A 22,028-nucleotide genomic window follows, 5' to 3' on the forward strand; every position below is an offset into this window, starting at 1 on the left:
TAAAATAGTCATTGTGAACAAAGAAATGACATCCCCAAATCCATCCACAAAATAACAACCAAGAATGAAGTACTTTTCAAAATGCATGTAGAAAACCCAGTCGAGAGTGTTATTTTCCTTGGATGCATAGAAACCTAACAATCCAGCCAATAAAGTTTTCTTTATTATACTCCACTTTTAATGACTGCTCACTTCCAGTCCATTCATTAGCAGGGATGCATTACATGTCATATACCACCTGCTGCATCATATAATTCTCTCACTCGTAATACATCAGTGTCTTGACTAAAAGCCACTGTCACACTTTTTTTGGAATCACGGGAATCAAGCAGAACCAGCCTAAACTGTGATTCAATTACAAATTTGGGTGATATATAGTAAGTATACAGCTTTGCAAGAATACCATTAATGTTGACCAGGGGCACCATCTCACAAAGAGATGTGAAATATTACATACAAACCCAAATGGCAATTGATTTGAATTTGTGTAATTAACAGAAATTTATTTATATAAAATACAATGTTAAGTTTGATTTGAATCTATCGTAACTCTTGACCAGGGGCCCCATGTTACAAAGTGTTAAGATTAAAATCAAATCAAACTCAAATTGCAATTGATCTGAATTTGTGTAGTTCAGAGATAGGAATTTCATATCAATTAAAATTTTGAGTTCTATTTGAATTCATCACATCTCTTTGTAAGATGGGGTCATGGCCAATCTCTTGATATTGACTGACCTTCAAGTAGATTGCTTGTCAGTTTGATAATTCATGGAATGCAATCACAACATTATAGTGACTTTATATAGAATGGCACAGATTCTACTTTGAATATACTCTCATTTCTTAGAGTCATTTGAGTTTTGATCATAGGCAAGTCAATGACACTGACCTAACAGAGCCACAACATCAGAGCTCTGTTGCATACAGGTTACTAATGTGGACAATTTGCCATCCAATATCCAATAAATGGTAACTTCCATGGAATTCTTGATTTATAATGGCTGTTGAGAACTGTTATCCCCGGGGAGCAGGGGGGGGGGAGATTACTCACGAAATGGATCGCTTTTTTGGAAGAAATCCCTAAATAAGGGGTATGGTTTTATGCTGGAAAATCCCTAAATATGGCCCCAATTTTTAGATACTGGCCTTAAACATGGGTCAATATTCTCCTCTCTGAAATGTTTAGAAAACTAAATTTTGAATAAAAATATAAGCCTAAGATATAGGCTTGTACTAAAGCTTTACAATTTAGGTGGGGATATAGTCCACTATCCATAGTGAAAATAAGTACATGTCTGTCAATTAAAAGAAAGGAAGACATTAAATCACGTATGAAAAGCAGATTAAACACAAAACAATATGTGATATATCACATAAGCATCATTGTAGCGATATTAAGAACGGGTTAAAGAAGCCATATAGTATATTTCGCGTTTGAAGAAAATTAATAAAATCTACAGAATTTTTAAGTGATGCAAAAGGCACTCCTTTTCAGCACAAAAAAAAACAATCAAAATATAGAAAGGGCTTCATGTGCAACCGGAATAAGAATGAAAGGTCCATGTATGCACTAAGGGGAGGAAAAGAATTCTTTGCAGTTGAGGTATGATTGTGGAGTGGTTAACACCATCTGGATTTTGGATAAGTGTTCCAACTTTACATGTACAAATACAGTAATAAATTGAATGATCAAAATACCTCCTTCATCTTTGTGCCAAAGAGAAATCAAATATGGTAGCTACATGTACATAGTCATGTATGGTCAGGTAGAATCTAAGCAACCATCAGACCAATGGGATGAGTATATTTGCATTAATGCAGTTCAAACTAAGGGGGCATTGCAAGACATTTGCAATCGATGACAAAATAGATTTTTGGTCCCCAAATCAATCATAAATTGTCTTGGACATTTTTGTAAATTTAAATTGTTTTGCTGGTCTGCTCTTGCAGAAAAGTTTATAAATTGAGTCAATATACGTGTAGTTCAGTGATCTGTTTGTCACAAATACACAACTGAAATTTGTAATGGGTTGCAATAAAGTTTCTTGCAACACCCTGAAGATGATCCTAAAAAAGCACCACAAAGAAGCAACACTGACAGGAGTAGCCAAGTTGGTTGCATTGAATGGTGTCAGTAGTCTTCAAGGCCACCGCACACCTTACGACTGTTCGCGATCCGATTTTGGAACAAATGGCATTTTGTTCATTTTCTGAAAATGTGAATGGAACATACCATTTTATTTGAGGTTAAAATTAATCAAAATAATATTATAACCATTTTGAAAGATTGCAAGCCTTTATTTTGGAGTAAAGGCCAAATTAGTTTCAAATCGTAGCCAATCGTACGACTGCTATGACATCACTACGACTAGATATTAAATTTGCTTTTATTCTAAGAAAGATGATAGCATAGTCACAGATTTGAACATAGGTATTCATACGATGATTTCGAACCTTACACAGTAAGATAATCCAAGTCTCAATATTAGCATCAAATTCTACTACGTTTTTTCCCAAATTCAGTCGCAGACCAATCGTAAGGTGTGCGGTCGCCTTAATAGTTACATTATTTTCAACAATACTCATTAATTTCAGAGCTGAGGCCAGTAGTTCAGAGTCACAAAGCCACTTGAAAATACTGTTCCAAACAGTTTGTATTGAGGCCGCTGAAATCTGGTCCAAGCTGGATTTGACTAACAATGCTGGCAACAGTCAATTTGATTGTATTTAGTTTATATCCTTTACTATCTACCACCAAACTTTGCTTGTTGGGCTATAAGACCTTCATTCTGTTGGACCTGGTACTCTTGAAATCTCAAAGAAACTCTCTGTGTCATCTTAAGGTACTTCTCCATGCAGTTGAATGAACAGCGTTTCTGCAATGTTGAGGTGAAAGAAAACAAAATTTTGTATATAATACATTTTTGAATTCCACTACGCATGTTTTATTAATATTCTTTTTTTTTAATGACAGTGTGTCAAAAATTTTGCCATGTACAAGCCACATAATCAGTTTCATCATGTTTTTGAATTGTGAATTGTCTTTATTTATGAGGTCTGCATTTGAACAGGCATCTCATCCTTATGATAGCTTTGCTTATTTTCCATTAAGCATTAGTAAAAATCACCAAGTTTCTATTTATTCTAAATCACTTGGCACTATGATTCATAGAATATCAATCATTTCTTTTGAATTTCGAAAGGTAGTCAGGGGCAGATCCAGCTTTTTATAAAGGGGGGGGGTTGGGGTGGTATGCGAGGGAGTGTCGAGTCCAAGCGAGCAGAGCGAGCGAGGTAGGGAAGTTTTTTTTAAATCTGTGTGTGAAAGTGTGAAGTAGGGAAATTTTTTTTAAATCTGTGTGTGAAAATGGCGTTTTCTTGCATCTAAAACACCACTATTTTTGGTATAGAGGTCGTTGCCAAATTAACCCCCATGAAAATTTGTAAAATTAAGTTGCATTTTCCTGCAATGTCAGTTAACAACAAAGATACAAAGACATTTGTTCGCCCAACCCCCCCCCTCCCCCAAAAAGAAATAATAATAATAATAAATGAAATAAATACATAGAAATAGAATAAAATAAAATTACAAGTTTAAAAAAAAGATAAGATTTAAACAATGGTCCCCGGATTTTTTTTGGGAGGGGTTGCAACCCCCCCCCCAACCCCCCTCTAGATCCGCTTCTGGTAGTACATGTATGCATGTATGCTTGATAATGTCATTGTAGATCTATATCAAACAGAATTTGCTGATAAGCATTAATTCATAGGCCTGTATTCTGAAGTTGGGTTTAATTTAAAATTTTAAATCCTGGTTTAAAATTGTGATTTAACTATGGAGAGCCAATAGTGGCATAAATCTCAAATAGTATTTCAATGCATCAGCTCATTTTTCTCTTAAACCATTCTTAACCGTTTCGGAAGAATAGATAAAATAGCTTTCTTCATCATTCACAAGTTAAGAAAGAGCACATAAGAAACACACAATGTAAGGAAAATTTTTTGGCTATCCATAATTTTAGCAGAGCTAGATCATGGTCTTAGTTAAACATGACTTAAGAATGCAAGCCATAAGATCATACATAAACATAAACTTATTTTGAGAATAGAAAATTGGACAGGGCCCAATCACACAAAAAGATATGATAGATTTGATACTAACTTAAATTGAGATATATCTAAATCAGATTGTATTTGTATAATTACAGAATTTTGATATCGAATCCAGTTTGGGTTTTTATTAAAATCTATTGAAATTCTTTGTCAGATGGGCGCCAGTCATATTATCAGGTTTGAAATTCTTTGGGATATAAAATTTAAATTTAAAGCAATTTTCAGACTAGACTATGCAAAACACAAGTTATATGAACCTCTTCTTTGATCAAAATTCTCCAAAGTTAAACAGATTTCTGTGATCCCAAAAGAATCGAAATAGGCAAAATTACTTGAATTCTTAATCTCTCAAATGAATAATACAAAAAGATCTTGAAATATATTTGGTTAAAAAGGGGCTGATGAAAACTTCAAACATGAACAGTCAACTAACCTCATTATCATGTAGCTTTCTATTAGTGAAATCATTGATGCAATCCAGGAAGCATGCTTCTGTCAGCTTGTTGTAGGAGTGGAGAAAATCCTTCAACTGTGATGTAAAGAAAAGGAAAAAGATTGCCTCAACACTTTCACCTCTATCTATAAATGTGAAAAAGGAAGTGACTTTTCTCTATTCCAGACAATTCAGTCTGTGCTTTTGTGACAAATTATCTGCCTTGTTTTCCATACTCCAAACACCTATTTCCCATCCTCTAAATTCTAAGGTTGGTGGGCATGCCTAACCACCTCTGTTTAAATGTAAATGTGTTGTTAATTTCAAAATCTGTTTAATTTCTCTACCTCTACAATGTAAAGAGATATAAGGTAACTACTATCTTGAACATGCATTTTTTTTCTAACATGATATATTGCATATAAGGTGAGAAAACATTGAATAGTATCTCAAACTCAGATTTGTCCACATTCTAATATTTGAACAGACCACAATGTAGGTGATTACTTCATTGCAATTAAAATTCATACATTAAAAGGTCAGGAATTGACTTCCTAATTTCCTTAGCTCAATGTTTTATCAACATAAATTCCATGTACTGTACCTGCTTTGCATCCATTTGAGGTTGTACTGCCATAATTTTGAAGTGTTGATTGCTACTTGGCTGCAGGGAATAGATCTCTCATAGGAAAGGATTGTATCTGCGGGTCAACTACTTGCTTCTCAATGTCAATCTTCTGCAAATTTACACATCTGCAAGGAGATGAAAAGTTGATATTTGTATAGGTACTGTAATAATGATAATAACAAACATCGAATAGAAGCATTCTGTCTTGTATGTACATCATTCATGATAACTCTGGGGGAGTAAATTCTCATATCCTGAATTATATAGTTAACATACTCTGTTCTGAAACAAATATATTCTCTTTTAAATAAAATCTCCATTGAATAGTGATATACAAAATATGAGTCAACCATGCATGCATAAATCAAAACATTGCATTTGCATAGAAAATGCAATGATATGGGTCAACTTTTGACAATGTCAAACATATTTCCTCACAAAAAAAAGCAATTAAAACAAGTTTTACTGTACATAGCAAACTTTTGGCACTCTAATCAGACCATATGCTGAAAACAATCACTGCTGAAAAGGTACGCCAATGGCCTTCCCATGGACAGCATTGTTAGTACAGATTCAAATAAACTTATAATTTCAATACAAGGCAGATCTATTTTGTAAGAGTAACACGCTTGAACATACCTGTTCAATTTATACATGATTTGGCTTTGGCTTTAATATACATGTAGTTTCTCATATGCAAAAATACTCCAAGAGTGGAAGTTCTGGGAATCATCAGCTACATTGGAAGACTATTCTAGCAAATAATATACTTCCATGGTATACTCTTCCATTATACATGACATCCGAATAGAATCTTTAGGAGATTGTGCGTGCGAAGGATAATGACAGAGGCCCTCTGTCGGAACCTCTGACTCTTGTATGCATAGATGAACGGATTGACGGCTGTACTGAGGGCCAATGTTATATTACAAGCACTAGACAGACTAAGGAATACACCAGAGTTTCCCAAGTTTGTGTTTGCTATGTAGGTAAAGTAGGCTAAACAGGTAGGTAAAAAGCACAGGATGAAGCTGCCTAGGATAAGGCCAACTGTGATGGTGGCCTTGATGTCTTTCATCAGGCGAGGTTTCCGTCGCACACCGTTCTTAAAGAGAACGGCTATCTCCAGCTGCGCCACACGACGGGTCTGCCGTCTCGCCTCTCTAAACATGACAAAGTAGAGGAAGACCATGATGAGGAGAGGAACAATGAAGCAGCATGTGAAGAGGAAGATGAAATACTCTTGAGGCAGGATGAAAAGATAGCTGCAGACTGGTAAAGGGGCATCCATTGCATTGTGCCATCCAAACTGCGGCAGTAGACCAATCAGCAACCCAAAGAACCAAGCTAGGAAGAGATAGACATTCACTCTTAATTCCGACATGATCACAAAGTACCTCAGGGGTTTGGTCACAGCTGTGTAACGATCGACAGCTATCAGAAGAAGGTGGAAAATAGAGACAGGAAAGTTTATCATGAGAAGGGTAAGACTCCAAAGGCATGTAGTGTTCTGGCTGATGTCCATGGTCGTTGAGACTATAAGACACAATGGAGCCAAGATCACGTAAAAGAGGTCCGCACATGCAAGACTCACGATATAAGTGTTTGCAGGCACTCTTAAGATGGATTCTCTCTGGTAAGTGAAGATGATTAACATGTTTCCAATGGCATTGATAACAATAATGATGGCAATGACTACATAGATGGCCACTTCCGACATCCTAAAGATTTCAGCTTGCAAGACACACGAACTGAAAACTGTCAAGGAATCTTTCCATGACCAGCAGCAAAAGGTAATACATGACGAATGCCTTTTTAACCAATGTCCAGTGCCTGCTGCAGCTAACAAAATCAGAGCAAAAATATCATCCAAATGGTCTCCCTCAGAGGCTCAGAAGCGATATCTGCATCATGTATCTGTGTGTTACCATAGTAACATGAAGAACTTCCTATTCATGACGCATTGTACCTTCAGGAGCAGGTGTTTTGCACCTTCCAGGCCATTCGTGCTTTATCACCTCTCCTTTGTATTTACAAATAAAGTTGTTTCCATCACCCTGGAAATGATCGCCGCCTGATGAGGGCTACCTAAAATATGATCGACAGCACTGACTCTGCATCAACAATGGTGGCGGTATAGTCTTTGAGATCAAATGTGTTTTAACCATTTCATTATTTTTTATCCACCAATCATTGGGTCAAGGCTTTGTTGGTTCATTCATCAGGCAGTACATTCTTCAGCATCCATAGTGATTGTTGCCATGTGTTGATGATGACGGAATGAATTAATATCACAGACAGAATCCTAAGTGCACTTTATCAGAGCATTGAAAAAAGAGATCCAAATCAAACCTATATTGTGGTAAGTGGGTAAAAGTTTAACAAAATTCTCTTCAAACTGAAAACAAGAGTAGACATAAGGTAGGCCTACATATAAACGAGCTGGTGCAGAATAATTTCCAGAGACAGTTGAGTAAAGCAGAAACATAATTTTTGTCCTCATTTAAAACTACATTCTCATTCAAATCCTCCACAACTTTTTTAAAGGGATGCTCCAGGCTGAAGATATTTATATTTCAATAATAGAGTAAAATTCAAAGAGCAAAATAATCAAAATTTGATTAAAATCGGGCAACAAATAACAGAGTTATAAAATTAAAAAATTTGCATTATTCCGATGAAACAGTTCTAGGCATATCTTCATGAATATTCATTAGGTAGGCTGATGATGTCATATCCCCACTCGTTTTTTATTAATTGTAAGAAATTAGGTTTATTCAAAATTTTTATACCAAGAACTAAAACAATTGGATTGACAACTGATTACGTGCATTATATATTCATAATGGACACAAAATCTCTCTTTAAAAAAATGAATAGAATTTTGTAGCTGCAATTAACTTTTCGCATGTATAAAAAACAGCCTAACACTTCTGTAAACTTGAAATGAAATCTAATCTAAAAAACTGAGAAAAGCCACAAAAATGAATTACACTTTATATTACTAATCATTATTGCTTGTATCTTAATTTATTTTTTATTACTTAATTCATTGAAATAAATGTAGCTTTATCAAAATTTTTATTCATAATTTTCAAACTTATTTTTGTTTGTATGTAAAAACAAGGAAGCTCTTCATAATATAGAAATAGTGAGGTGAGAGACAACTCTGTAGCGGATATTTATAGTGACTGTCTTGTCTTTGACTCATCCCCCCCCCTCCACTATTTAGTACATCATCACAGATTTATGCCAATGCTCTGAAAATTGTTTTTTATGATGGTACATTCGGTAAATATTGTAGTCCACATACAGTGAAAAACGAGCAAAAAATGATCAAAACGATCAACTATTGTTTTCAGTTAATGTTTGCAACAGCATGAGAGTCTTTGAACTACAAAATTGACTAGAGTGTTTCATCATGAAACAATTTTCAGAGTCAATAAAGAAGTAAATATTCTTCATTTTCTTGATAGTTTCAATAAACTTAATACAAAGTAATACAAAAATAATACTGTGAAATTTTAGCAACTTTTGTTGAAGTTTTTTTCCTAATAAAACAATATTTCAGACTCAAGAAAGAGGTGAATATTCTTATTTTCTTCATTGTTTGCAACTAATCAAAACAATTTGAAGGAAATATAGAAAATAAAAGGCCATTTCACAGATTTAACAATAAAAAAAATGAAATTTTAGCAATTTTTGCTGAATCATGTGTAAAGTGAATGGGTGTGCAGACATGGGGCACCATCTTTCTGTTCAATCTGGAAATGACTAAGTTGGCCAATGTTTTTCCAAGAAAATCATATATTTATCTCAAATTTCTGTGAGATATTTGGCACACTTACCCATAAAAGTATAAGTACCATTATTAACTGATTTTTGTGTGTGTGAAATGAAAAATCGTGATTAATCTTAGGTTAAATTGTTATGTGCTTTTAACAGTGCACAGACATAGGGCGGGGGGGCTTCATACTACCAAATAGAGAAAATGAGAATGAACAAACAGGCTAAAGAAAATTGTGCAACATCATTGACATCCCCTTTCACACTTTTATACAAATTTATGAGACAAGTCTATTTTACATGTATGCTTCTCAGCCAATCAAAATCAAAGAAAGTTGTTAGATCTGACAACTTTTTTGACAAAAATGTTGAGGAAAGCCTCCTTACCTTCTAGAATGAAAGGTTGCCTGCTTAAATTAGAAAAAAAGCGGTGAAGTACACTCTGTCTCTTTGGGATCAAAACTTAACATGTTACATCACATACTCTTAACTGTCAATCCCTTAAATTATGTACTTTTCTTTCTCTTTTTTTGTTACTTCTTTCACTGCAGCTGTCTATAGAGCGGATTTGGCATATTATAAATCCAATCTATTAATCATAATAATTATTATACAGTAGCAGTCAAAACTGTTAGAACACCTAGCACATTTAAATCATTTTAGTTGTTTTCATTCAGTTGACCATTTCATTTGAGTTAATAATTGGAATGTCTCTAAAAGTCTATGCTTTAAAAACAAGTAATTCAACATAACCCAGGAGATTAGATTTTCTAAAACATGGCAGGTATTTGGGGGCATTGTACAATGAATAAGTCTGCAAAGATTTACAGTATATATCTAAAACACTTTTGAGTTGTCACCTTGTATGTAATTGCAATTTCATATTTAACTGCATTTGGTACATGTTCAATACATGGTCTATGCAGAATTTGAACATCAATAGCACAACCATTTTTTATAGCTACAATGTACTCATTACCTGATAATTTTTTTCTATAAATTTTGTATCGAATGATGCCTAAGACCCTATGCTACTGTAAAAAGTCATGAAAGCTTTAGACACACAAATATTGTTATCAAAACTAATTTCAGCAACTGCACATGGGTTTAGAATCCCTTGGAGTTTATGTGGCATGCGTTGTCCTAATAATTTGGACCGCTACTGACTGTATTTCAAGAAACGGTGATATAATCCTTAAGTCAAATTTCATTCACATGAGCTTTGTTTTCCCTATCAAAAGTGAGATTTAAACAGTAATAAAAGGGTGAAGCAGCTGCAGCTTACCCTTTTCCTCAAAGATGCTGTAGTTAAATCGTGAGAAGTATGGGAGACTTATGGGTTGGTACCAGCTCTCCCTTTGAATAATTTTCTAAAGACCATCAAGACAAAGGAGGCAAATAAAAGCAAAGAAATTTGCTGGGTTTGAATCAACAAACTTAGTTGAAAGGCAAGTCCAAAACCATAACTCTTTTGCAGTTTACAATTTCAATACCGGTATACTGATCCATATCTCTTTATTTGTGCAAACAACGGTGGACGTGAACCATCTTCCAGCCACCATATGTAGCAAGTTCTCAAGGCAGTCGCAAACTTCAAGGCAGCTGTCAAACAGTCTGCTGTGCAAACCCTTGGCTCAAGTAAAGGGTCTGAATTGCAGCCTACACATGCCTTGTGTAATGAATGAATGAAACAGCTAGTTTTGTATGTGCTAGTCTTTGCGTGGAGACACACTTGTTGATCAAAGTTTCAATCAGGGCCTGTGCCTGCAGACTAGCTGTCGAAGGCTATCTTCACCAGTACAGCTAATCTTAATAGCCCCATCTCCCACCCGATATACATGTACCAGAAGTCCCTAACAGTCCTGCACTGTACACTTGCAGATCCAGACTTCTGTCTGTGTAGCGTGTATGCTTGTTCACTGCAACCATCCTGCCTGTGGAGAATCTCCATGTAAATGACGGTCACTCAATTGATGTACTTAGACTATCAAAAGCATGAAGGCTTTCGATAGTGTCCCCCACCAGCGTCTGATCTCCAAATTGAAAGCATACGGTATTGGTGGCCAACTGTTAAACTGGATCGGGGCCTATATATCTGGTACATGTAGATCTCAGAAAGTATCTGTAAATGGAAAACTTCCACTTCGCTTCCAGTTACTAGCAGAATTCCGCAAGGTGGTATTCTTACACCCACATTATTCATGTTTCATAAATGACCTACCTTAATCTGTCAAGTCCAATATGAAGTTATTTGCCAATGACACAAGGATGTATAGAATAGTGGACTCACAAAGTGATGCAAATCATCTTATTTTTAAGATGACATAAATGCTGTGAGGGATTAAGTTCAACAACTCAAAATGCAAGGTTGTACATTATGGTCGTAGGAATAAAAACTTTCAATATCAGATGCCCACCGAAGAGGGAATATGTGAAGTCAAACCAGAGAGATTTAGGAGTCGTGTTCAACAAATCCCTCTCCTTCAGTGAACATGTTGCTGACATTGCAAAAGAGCCAATACCAAGCTTGGCATAATTAAGAGTGTCAGAGTGCCCCTGAAATATTTTTACTACTTTTTCCTCTACCCTGAATTCCCATGATCCATTTGAAAGGAGCTGCACTTGATCTTTGTTATGCAAATCAACTCGACCACCAGCATGCTAAGTACTCTAGGTTGACTGCACAACTTGTATATGTCATGCAGGTAGAGGGGTTTGAAGCTATGTTGGGCATATTGTGCTGGAGAGGTCTCCACAGAAAGCAGGGACCATTTTGATTTATGCAGAGGAAGTTTTTGTTGTAAAGTATCAACTGGCAGTTTTATTTTATATTCATCTTCCAAGAAATCAAGTGAAAGTCTTTGATATTTCTATGCTTGTATTAATTCGGAAAATCAAACTTCTCGTAGCCGTGGTATGTTAAAAGGTGACAGATTAATGCTCATGAGAATTTGTATTTATGTTTGGTTTTACTCTAATGTTTAGCCTGTTCTATCATAAGGAAGTTCGCTGTAAACAAACAAACAAATCAACGCCTGGAAGAACCCTTCAGTGTCATCCATTCTTTAGGAGCGATATGATTTTTTGTGGACAAACTGGTGTATTTCACCTGTTGCTACATGTATATGACCCCAACCTGAGTGAGGGGGATACTTTACAAGTGCTCCATGTTTCAACGGATCACAGGTACATCAACCAGCATAAAACGATAGGATTAAGATCCATCCTTGTCAACGAGGGACATGCTCGGTACGATGAAGTAGGTCTAGTTGACTGGCCGGGTAAGCAGTTGAATACCATGAACTTACATGTACACCTGAACTTGAATCAGTGAGCATTGCTCTTCTTCCCTTTGAACTGGACATTACATAAATCCTTTCCTACTTGGAATAGATTTTTATACCATACCGGCCCAGTAGTTATTGTGAGATGTTTTAACTTTGTATTACAATCAGAACAAATTGCAAACCCAAATCTGTGTAGTAACCTTATGCCCGTATATATATGGCGACGAGGGTTTACCTTGAACAGTCCTTCTTAGGATCCGCGTCTGGTAATATCCTCGAAGTATACGAAGCTGCTGATGATGACCGATCTGCGGGCGATGGCTACCACTAGATGTCCATTGACTCGATCGACGTGCTCATTACTGACTGTACTCTTACTGACTGGAACAAACAACTGACTTGGAAAACTAACTGGAAAACTCTCGGGAAAACTCATTAATCGGAGATCGGGGTATTTATATGCTTATGTCGTGGTCGCACGCATGGTCCGTCACGGCACTATTGAGGTCACGACCTAACGTACCATGCGTGCGCCCACGATCCAGCCACGATCTCCATATTCCTCCCAACCATAAAAAAACAAGGGAAGATTAAAAGATTAAAAGGGGAATTAAACATATCACCTTGGCTTTGTCTTGGCCTGTTGCAAATTAATGATGCCAATAAAGATCCCCGATCAACAAAACACACACCAAATTTAATTTAAAAAGGTATAAAATATGACATTACTAAAAACGGTGTCATCCATCAAAACCTCTAATTCTATTTGGCGTGTACATGTGTCCACCTGAATAAATCATTGACTGACGAAAACATATTAGGTATCGGTCAGTATATGAGTAAAGTATATATATGCCCTAGTACAAGTAGATATTCCATAATTATAATCATAATCTCATAATAGTTGCAGATGTACAGTATATGAAAGCCTACAATGTTATCCGGGATTACCCAATGAGGTTCAGCAACGGTTATATAAATGAAAATTACATTTTCCAAAAGTCACTGTTTAGGGTCTATTCTAATTCTGTCATATTGATATTTGTTTAGAAAGTTTTTTATGTCAGATTAACACAATTTCATGTAAACCTCTCCAATATGATTCCAACTTATCGCAATATATGTTTGGGAATACCCAGAAGGGCAATAAGACGTAATGGTGAACCTCATAGGGTAAACCTACGCAAAAAATGACAATTATTGTAAATATAGGACTTTTATTATATACATGCATATTCAGCAAATCAAACCAAGCAGGTTTGTATTAAAAAGATAGAAACCAGTAGGGGTTGCACTTGAGCAGACGACCCAAAACCTCTTGGAATCAAACGTGCTGTACGTCAGACTGGATTTCGCAACATGGTTTATGAATACTAGAATATGTATATAAATTGTCGGCAAACCTTAAGTCCCAGCATTCTTTATTGTAAAAAGAGGCGGGACAATCTGTTGTTTCTGCAAATGCACATCGTTCATAATATCATTTAAACAATGTGTTGTGACTGTTGAAGGTCAAAGTATGACGGGTTGATAAAAGGATGAATGTCCATATCCAAGTAAAAAGATTATATTGCTGACAATATCGTTGCCACAACAAACGGCAAGTCCTTGTTTACAAACTCAGCATATTACTGCATATTTCTTTATAAAGTGAGTTAGGGATCTCATTGCAAACATTTCAAATGTTTCCTATGAATTACATTAATTACAAAGAGGCATCTGTGTATATAAGAATCTTGAAATGTGTACTATGAATTACATTAATTATAGAGAGCCATGAATATGTAAGGTAAATTGATATTTCAATCATAAGAACCTTCCCCGTAAACTGTATTCTGGTATTTGTGGCATGAGAGAAGTTTTATTAAATATGTATGTACCAGAATTTGACAAGACTTCAAATATATGAATGTAATTAGAAGTGGGCAATAAATGGGTGATTTTTTGTTTTACTGTGGGAACAGTTTTTTTGTGTTCCTTTTACCTTATCTCAACATGAAATGACAATATTTTTTGTCTGGGGTCCGAGAAAAAAGTGTGCCGGGCCAAAATCCAAAATGGCCGCCAAAACCCCCCAAAATCACATATATTATGTCCAACTTGTGAATTTGAGTACACAATAACATTAATACTTGAAATGCTTATAGTTCATGCAACGCGCGTCGCGTAAATAAGCTTACAAACCTGAAACTCAGATAAGTAAATTTTGGGCAATCAAATTTGGACAAACGCACGCAATTTGGGCGCTATATAGGTGTACTCATGCATACGATAACAATCTGAAAATATTTACAAAGACAAATATTTTAAATGTAATAATAAGCAATCGGGATGCTGAATAATTTCAGGATCCCATTTGTACAAGTGCACAACCCAAAATATCAATGTGTAAACAAAGTTACAATTGATAATTTATTCATTCACAGATAATAAGTGAAGGCATGAACGTACAGTAACCACTTATTGAAAGCCCGTACACCCTCGTACATTAAGGGTACGAATTTTGATATATATATTTACAAGTTACACAGATATAGACAATGAGCTCTTGCTTGTCAAAGACAACAATAATAAACTGAACTAAACAAATTCAAGGAGCACACTTGGCTTTGTGTCAGGCGTCTTTTCGCCGAATAAATCGTAAATATTAAACACTTAGTCTACTTGACTGCATAACAGTATAACAAATGAATACTTTTATTGAACAAACAAACACTTTTATTGTTGCCGAGATACCTAAGCAGTGCAGCAATAAAACTTGTCAATTTGTCATATATCACTTTCAGAATTTATTCACAAAAAAGATCCTGAAATTTAAAATACAAAACAAGTATTCACTGCCAGAAATCCTGATAATTTCTATACTTGGTTAACTTCAATAAAAATACCTAATTTTAAATATCAATTGGAGTGGGGGAGTGAGAGCTATGGAGCCAATTGTGATCCCAATAAGAAGGTAAATAATTAATTCTTAACACTTGCTAGACTCCGTGAAATTATAAAAGGCGATCATCCATAAAACTATGGAACATAACGTCTTACGATATTAAAAGTGTCACCGCATGAATTGACTATAATGGAAATTGAGCTAAGTCCAAACTGAAAATTAATTAAGAAATACGCTATTATGCCCTAATAATTCAGTGGACAAATCCAAATTCCAACTTGTAATTACTCAGTTATGGTTATGATTACTATACTATTTCCAACTTGCTATTGTGAGTTGGAGCCCACAGCTATCAATGTAGAGAGGCAAGTATGAAATTGAATTAATTCACGATCAAGTTTAAACATTGAAGCAATGCCTAATTAATATCAAACAGATCCCTAACAAATAACCTACTAAAACAATGCTGAATAATAATTTTGATTAGGGAAAAGTTTAATATATTTGGCTCAGAGTCTGCGAATTAATCAAGTCCAGCTAGAGTGAAATGCCCAACCTTACAATCCGGGGCAAATCAAACTAAATTAAAACAAGTCAATTAACCTTTTAGTCGACCTGTTCAAATATTCAAATCATACCTATTCAAATCCTTTCTAAATAATAGATAGCTTTGACTCACTTCACTCCCCTCCTTTTCTTTTTTTTTTTTAAATGGTAGAGAGACGCGCGTATAACTATGAGTATAGATAAATACCAACTCCTGATAACGAGCTATATATTTCCTAAAACTACGAACGTGCGAACAATAATCAAATATAATTGGGATTTACAAATGTTAAGCTTGCAATGATGGACTTGACTAAAAATGACAAGGCAATTGATTATTGATAATAGAGGATATAATCGCGGGCGGTAAATTATAGTTTCCAATAAATCCTGTCTTGTAAATCTCGAGAACAAAGGACGACGCAGTTATAACAGCGTTCGCCAAATAATTCCCTCTGTTTTGGAATCACAGCAAAATAATTAGAAACTATCAAACGTGAGAATCCCGTCTTATTTATTTGTAAGAGAGCAACACCGTTGTAGTCAACCCGCTTTTCAAACTGTAACAAAAATCTCGGGCGAATCAGTTACTGAAATCAGAAAAGTGATGCGTACGGGATGGGAATAAAAATAAATGTAAAAGATCATCTATTTGCACGGCAATATTTTTTGGTAGCCGGACAGCACAAAACAAATCCTTCACAATATAAAAAGATCCGAGATCCGAACTTCCTACTCCTTAGATTGGCAACGGTAAACGGCGCCAAAAACAAATATATGTACCATACAAACTCGCTTTCGCCCGGGAACTAATTCATAAAAATTAAAGACAGCAATACAACTTCTGCAATATCCGCGCGAATTTATTATCTGTCAAGATATATTTAGCTTGCAATCAAATCCTATATCGCCAGTCAGTTTAAGAGAAAAATACACGTTAGGTAAAAGCAAATAATCCTTCACCGAGAGTCTATAAAATCACCAACAGCAAAGGTCAGCTATTGAATTAGTTTTACTGCAGTTCTAAAATTCATTCAATTAAATCCTAACTACTATTTTAATCAAACCCTAACTATTCAAGAATAAAGGTCAGGGAAAATGGGGGTGGGTAAATTTATCTACCGCAATCAGACAATTAGGCAATAATCGGGCAAGGCATGCGCTCCCAACTAACGAACAATAGACGCGGGGAGCAGCGGACAAAAGAAAATATGCATGGATTGTTAAACTCCACGCGCCTTACGTGGCGTCCCGACACACCCAGATTTTGGTTCAAGGGAATTGTGTAAGGGTAAAACAGTGCACAAAACGGCAAATGAAAACCCTAAAACACAAATCTTTTTGGTATAGTTGTGTAAAAAGATAAAACGTTTACGGAGGCGGCGGGTCCTAACAAAAATGACATATGTGTAATCTACGATTACCTTATAAACCTACGATTCCTTCCTCTCCTTTCCTTTTTTGGAAGTGATGTATAAATCTACGTTTAGGAAAGCTATTTTAAGCGCTGAATTACTTTTATAAAATTATTAAACCAGCGCAGGTTCGAATTTAGACGTAGCGCCAATTTGTAGTAACCTTCTGCCCGTATATATATGGCGACGAGGGTTTACCTTGAACAGTCCTTCTTAGGATCCGCGTCTGGTAATGTCCTCGAAGTATACGAAGCTGCTGATGATGACCGATCTGCGGGCGATGGCTACCACTAGATGTCCATTGACTCGATCGACGTGCTCATTACTGACTGTGCTCTTACTGACTGACTGACTGGAACAAACAACTGACTTGGAAAACTAACTGGAAAACTCTCGGGAAAACTCTGACTCATTACTCGGAGATCGGGGTATTTATATGCTTATGTCGTGGTCGCACGCATGGTCCGTCACGGCACTATTGAGGTCACGACCTAACGTACCATGCGTGCGCCCACGATCTCCATATCTGTCACAGATTACCCTTGGAGATTGTATGTTTCAGTACCACTTTACACTTGGTTATAAAATCATTTCATGTCTTGTAACTGATTAAATTCTGCATGCTAACGATAGAGATGATTGTATTGAAAACCTTGAAAAATAGATAATAAATGATTATTTTGAGTGCAAGTTTTTACCTGACAAAGAGATATTTCACAGCTCTAAATGAGAAGGGCTGGCTCAAACTCTACAAAGCTATTGTACGTCCTACCCTAGAATATTGTAATCATGCTTGGGCTCCAGTCTTAAAAAAAGATAAAGATCAACTAGAAAAGATACAACAAAGAGCGACGAGGCTACTTCCCAACATTCGTTATTTAGACTACCCTGAAAGGTTGAGAATTTTGGGACTCCCTACTCTTTCATACAGTAGGTAAAGAGCAGAATAATCAAAACCTTCAAAATCACAAGAGATATTGATTGGATAGATCTGAGTAGCCCGTTTCATCTTGATGATAATAAAAGAATGAGGGGTCATGGTATGAAATCTAGGAAATACAGATGTAGATTACAGACATGGCAATATGCTTTTAATATTTTTGACAGAACAAAATCTGCATATTTTCCCCAATAAATTGGAATATCTGTTAATATCTAGACAATGAGTTGATTGAAGCACCATTATTTTTCTTATTTCACAAGCTTTCCAATGATGTAAAATTTGTTGAGATTCCTTCAAGATTTCAAAAAGTCTCCAAACTCCCTACCTAGTCCTAGGGGTCTCCTGTAGCTGTCCCAGGCCCAAGGCTCAAATAAGTCCATACCAGCGTCGGAGCTGACGCAAGCTGGAGTAGGAAATATTCATTTAGCCAGTAAAAAATTATTTCAAGCATCGCGATTGGCCAATACGTGTCACATGACATCCAACTTTTTTGGTGCACTGCACGGCAGTGCAAAAGGTGCGCAAAGAAAATTGAAATAGCACGCTCAAGCAAACCACTGCCAGTGCGGTAGAAGTCCAGCAAAACTTGGACCAAAAGCTTCAGTCTCTGTTAATGTTGGTTGTTCAACTGAACTACATTGGTTCTTCTCATCAAATATAGAGACCAAAGTTCTAGCGCTATCTATACAGGGGACTCAATGGCCATTTGTTTATGTACTTAAGTTCGGATGAAACGGGGGAATGAAGTTGCGCGACAGCCAAAGACTTAGTCACTGTTTTTCCCATTTTAAGTTTATTTTTTCCCCGTTTTGGTGCATTTCAGGCCAAAACGGAATACACGTAGATCTAGAAATCTCTATTTCGGTTCAATTCTTTTTCAATATTGTTATGAAATGAAGACAAAAATCAATGTGCCCCGCTGCATTGGGGGGATTTTGCATTGTTCACCCCCTAAGGGCCTAATATTGGCTGCACGATAGCAAGCCATTTGTGTACAATATAAAAAATGTTGAAAAACTCCTCGAAACAGACAGTAGAGGTGCACGGCCAATATTGGAGACTGTCTCCCATGAGAGAGAGATTATCTCCAATATCAGAGACTTTCATAAAGAATTTTGGTATCCAATTCCAGAGACAGTCTCCAGTTTTGGAGACCAATTTTCTTTGTTTACATTTGCTTAAAATAAAAAGGATTAGGCCTACCTTGGCGGGAAATGAAAATGTGATAAGCAGATTCCTGATGAAATATTACCCCTTTTCACCGTCTACTTTAAAAATTCACCGTCTACTTTTGTTTTTAGATTTGTGTGCTGTCGTCAAGCGAAAGACAAAGAAATCAAGATGGCGACGTAAACACGGAAGTAAGCTCTTTCCATCTTCTCAAAACAAATCTCTCGTTTTTTTAATGAATTCTTCTTTAAAAATGAAATCAATATCGCAGAAATGTTGGAAATGAAGTTGGACCCCATGTACATGTTTTAGGGCTAGATCTTTTAGAGGGAAAGTAGAATTCTCGGGGGCGAAAGTTTCTGGTCTTGTACCCGTATGTGTGGAAATATAGGTAGGGCTCCCAGGCGTTAGTGGGGAGTGACCATACGTACAGTATATAACTTTCACTCCCCAAAACGCCCCAGGCTACCTCTACTGACACTGGACTGTCACTGACAGACGGCTGCCAGCACTTGTTCACTGCTACCACCCTGCCTGTGGGGAATCTAGAGGTAGGACTATGGTATGCCAATGTTGTACAGAGCACACACTTTAAAAAATCATTAAAATATCACTTTTGTGACCAAAATTACTTATTTCCATACAGTTGCAATTTATTTTTCATTAGTAACTTGGGAATAATTTTTTCATTCACCAGAGCGCTCAAAAACTTGAATTTTGGGCATATATTTGTGTACGCCCTCTATTGGTGGAAAGTAATATGGCAAGAAAATTTTCATTTTTTTATCTCTATTTTTAATTAAGAAAAAAATGATTTAAAGAATCAAATTTAAATAAGAGCCAAGTTGTATGAATAATAGATGTAATGGAAACTGTCAGTGTAAAAAAATCAAGCATTTGCCCAAAAGAAAAAGAGAAAATAAGCCAAACATTGCCACCCTTATTTTGCCACACATGGATTATAACTGAGAACAAGGTTATATACACTCATTCAATGAACAAGGTTATAATATAACCTTGTTCTCAGTTATATCTCCATGTGTGACAAAATAAGGGTGGCAATGTTTGGCTTATTTTCTCTTTTTCTTTGGGGCAAATGCTTGATTTTTTTACACTGACAGTTTCCATTAGACCTGTTAATTCATACTGCTTGGCTCTTATTTAAATTTGATTCTTTATATCATTTTTTCTTAATTAAAAATAGAGATCAAAAAATGAAAATTTTCTTGCCATATTACTTTCCACCAATAGAGGGCGTACACAAAAATATGCCCAAAATTCAAGTTTTTGAGCGCTCTGGTGAATACAAAAATTATTCCCACATTGCTAATGATAAATAAATTAAAAATGTATGAAAATGAGTAATTTTGGTCACAAAAGTGATATTTTAATGACTTTTTAGAGTGTGTGCTCTATACAGCATTGGCATACCATAGTCCTACCTTTAGATTCTCCACAGGCCAGATGGTAGCAGTGAACAAGTGGTTATATATGGTATTATATTTATAAGATAACCTTGTTCATTGAATGAGTGGCTGCCAGCTGTCTAAACAAAACTGAACTGTAACTTTTTAAGAATTTGTGTGTTGCCATTTCATGACATAAAACAAATAATGCACTTGCTCTGTCGTGCGTAAAAGTATAAAATGCAGAGAAAGCTCGGTTTCTCGACTTCATATGGTGCACACTGTCACGACACTAGTCTAGGCACTCGCCGAGCAGCTCGCTCGTGCAGTGCATGCGGCACCTACGGTACGCCGGTACCGTACCGGTACTCTGTCGGCTGCATGCATATTTTGTATAGTGCCAATTATATTATTAAAAAATCAATCTAAACGTGTCATTAAATATTAGGAGTATAAATTTGTCAACAGATATAATAACAAAGAAAAAAAGAGTATATTCTTACCTCGTCCTCGTTTAATTTGTTTTGGACGGTACTGGACGCGCCTGGACAGTTTACTGGAATCATGTGTGTTGCTGCCCTCTATATAGCTCTCGACATCTCTCTAGCTCTAGCTAGCTCTAGCTCTAGATCATAGAGATGTATATATCTCTATTAGTCAGGCAGCATATGTCATTTACTTCGACAAATTGGCTAAGTCTGATTTTTCACTTTTATGTGATTGGTGACATCACAAGGAACAACTTCCAACTTGGTGGCAAATTTTTAATGGTCATCTTGACCATGTTGGGGGTCAAAATAAGGTCAATGGGGGTCATTTTTTTTAAATTGCCCCAATTCTCTCAAATGACACATCAAATTGTTTGTCTTGTTATACTGAACAAAAAAGTGTACACAATTATATACTCTTGACCTCCCGTTAAAAAGTTATGACCAGAAATGTCAAAGGTCAACGAACTTTTGTTAAATGGCAAATTACACCGAAGGTCTTAAGAAAGTTCATTTATTCCTTGTTTTTATGCATGTGTGTACTTTTTTATTTTCGATTTTGATAAGTCCATCGTCAGAAGTCCTTATCCAGAAGATATAAAGGGTCAAGACAAGGTCAGGGAAAGGTCAAAAGGTCAACAAACTTTCATTGGAGGCCAAAAATACACGTCTAATAGCGGTTAGAAGTTTAGAAATCTTATTTTTCGTGGGTTCTTTATTTTGAGTCTATATCTCAGAAGATATTTTATATATAAAGGGGTCAAATATGCTTATTTAGGAACAAGATAGATCAACAGAGATAGACGTCGAATACATTCAGTGTGGTATGGTACTGCAGGAATACTTTGAAACCACTTGACAAACCCTATAATGCCCTTAAAAGTCGTATCATCTTCATGATGTACTTATAAATGCAACCAGCT

The 22,028-nt window shown here is 36.0% G+C and overlaps 1 protein-coding gene across 3 annotated transcripts; it reads right to left on the bottom strand.

Moving 5' to 3' along the window:
- Nucleotides 1–2,483: 2,483 nt before the first annotated feature.
- On the bottom strand, nt 2,484–21,207 carry LOC121418938 (mitochondrial import inner membrane translocase subunit Tim9-like). Of its 3 annotated transcripts, none has more exons than XM_041613166.1 (4): nt 21,121–21,207; nt 5,154–5,302; nt 4,550–4,645; nt 2,484–2,879 (listed from the first exon to the last, which is right to left on the bottom strand). In XM_041613166.1, exons 2-4 carry the CDS (start codon nt 5,184–5,186, stop codon nt 2,748–2,750), a joined length of 261 nt encoding a protein of 86 aa, XP_041469100.1. In that variant the 5' UTR covers nt 5,187–5,302; nt 21,121–21,207; the 3' UTR covers nt 2,484–2,747. The 3 variants fall into 3 exon arrangements, 2 of the variants coding, with proteins under 2 accessions (XP_041469100.1, XP_041469099.1); XM_041613165.1 differs by lacking the exon at nt 21,121–21,207 and adding an exon at nt 10,249–10,592; XR_005970531.1 differs by lacking the exons at nt 2,484–2,879; nt 4,550–4,645; nt 21,121–21,207 and adding an exon at nt 5,817–7,726 and having other exon boundaries at nt 5,191–5,302.
- Between the last annotated feature and the right edge of the window lie 821 nt (nt 21,208–22,028).

This window comes from Lytechinus variegatus, chromosome 7 (assembly GCF_018143015.1).
Source record: "Lytechinus variegatus isolate NC3 chromosome 7, Lvar_3.0, whole genome shotgun sequence".
In the NCBI taxonomy this organism is placed as follows: Eukaryota; Metazoa; Echinodermata; class Echinoidea; order Temnopleuroida; family Toxopneustidae; genus Lytechinus; species Lytechinus variegatus.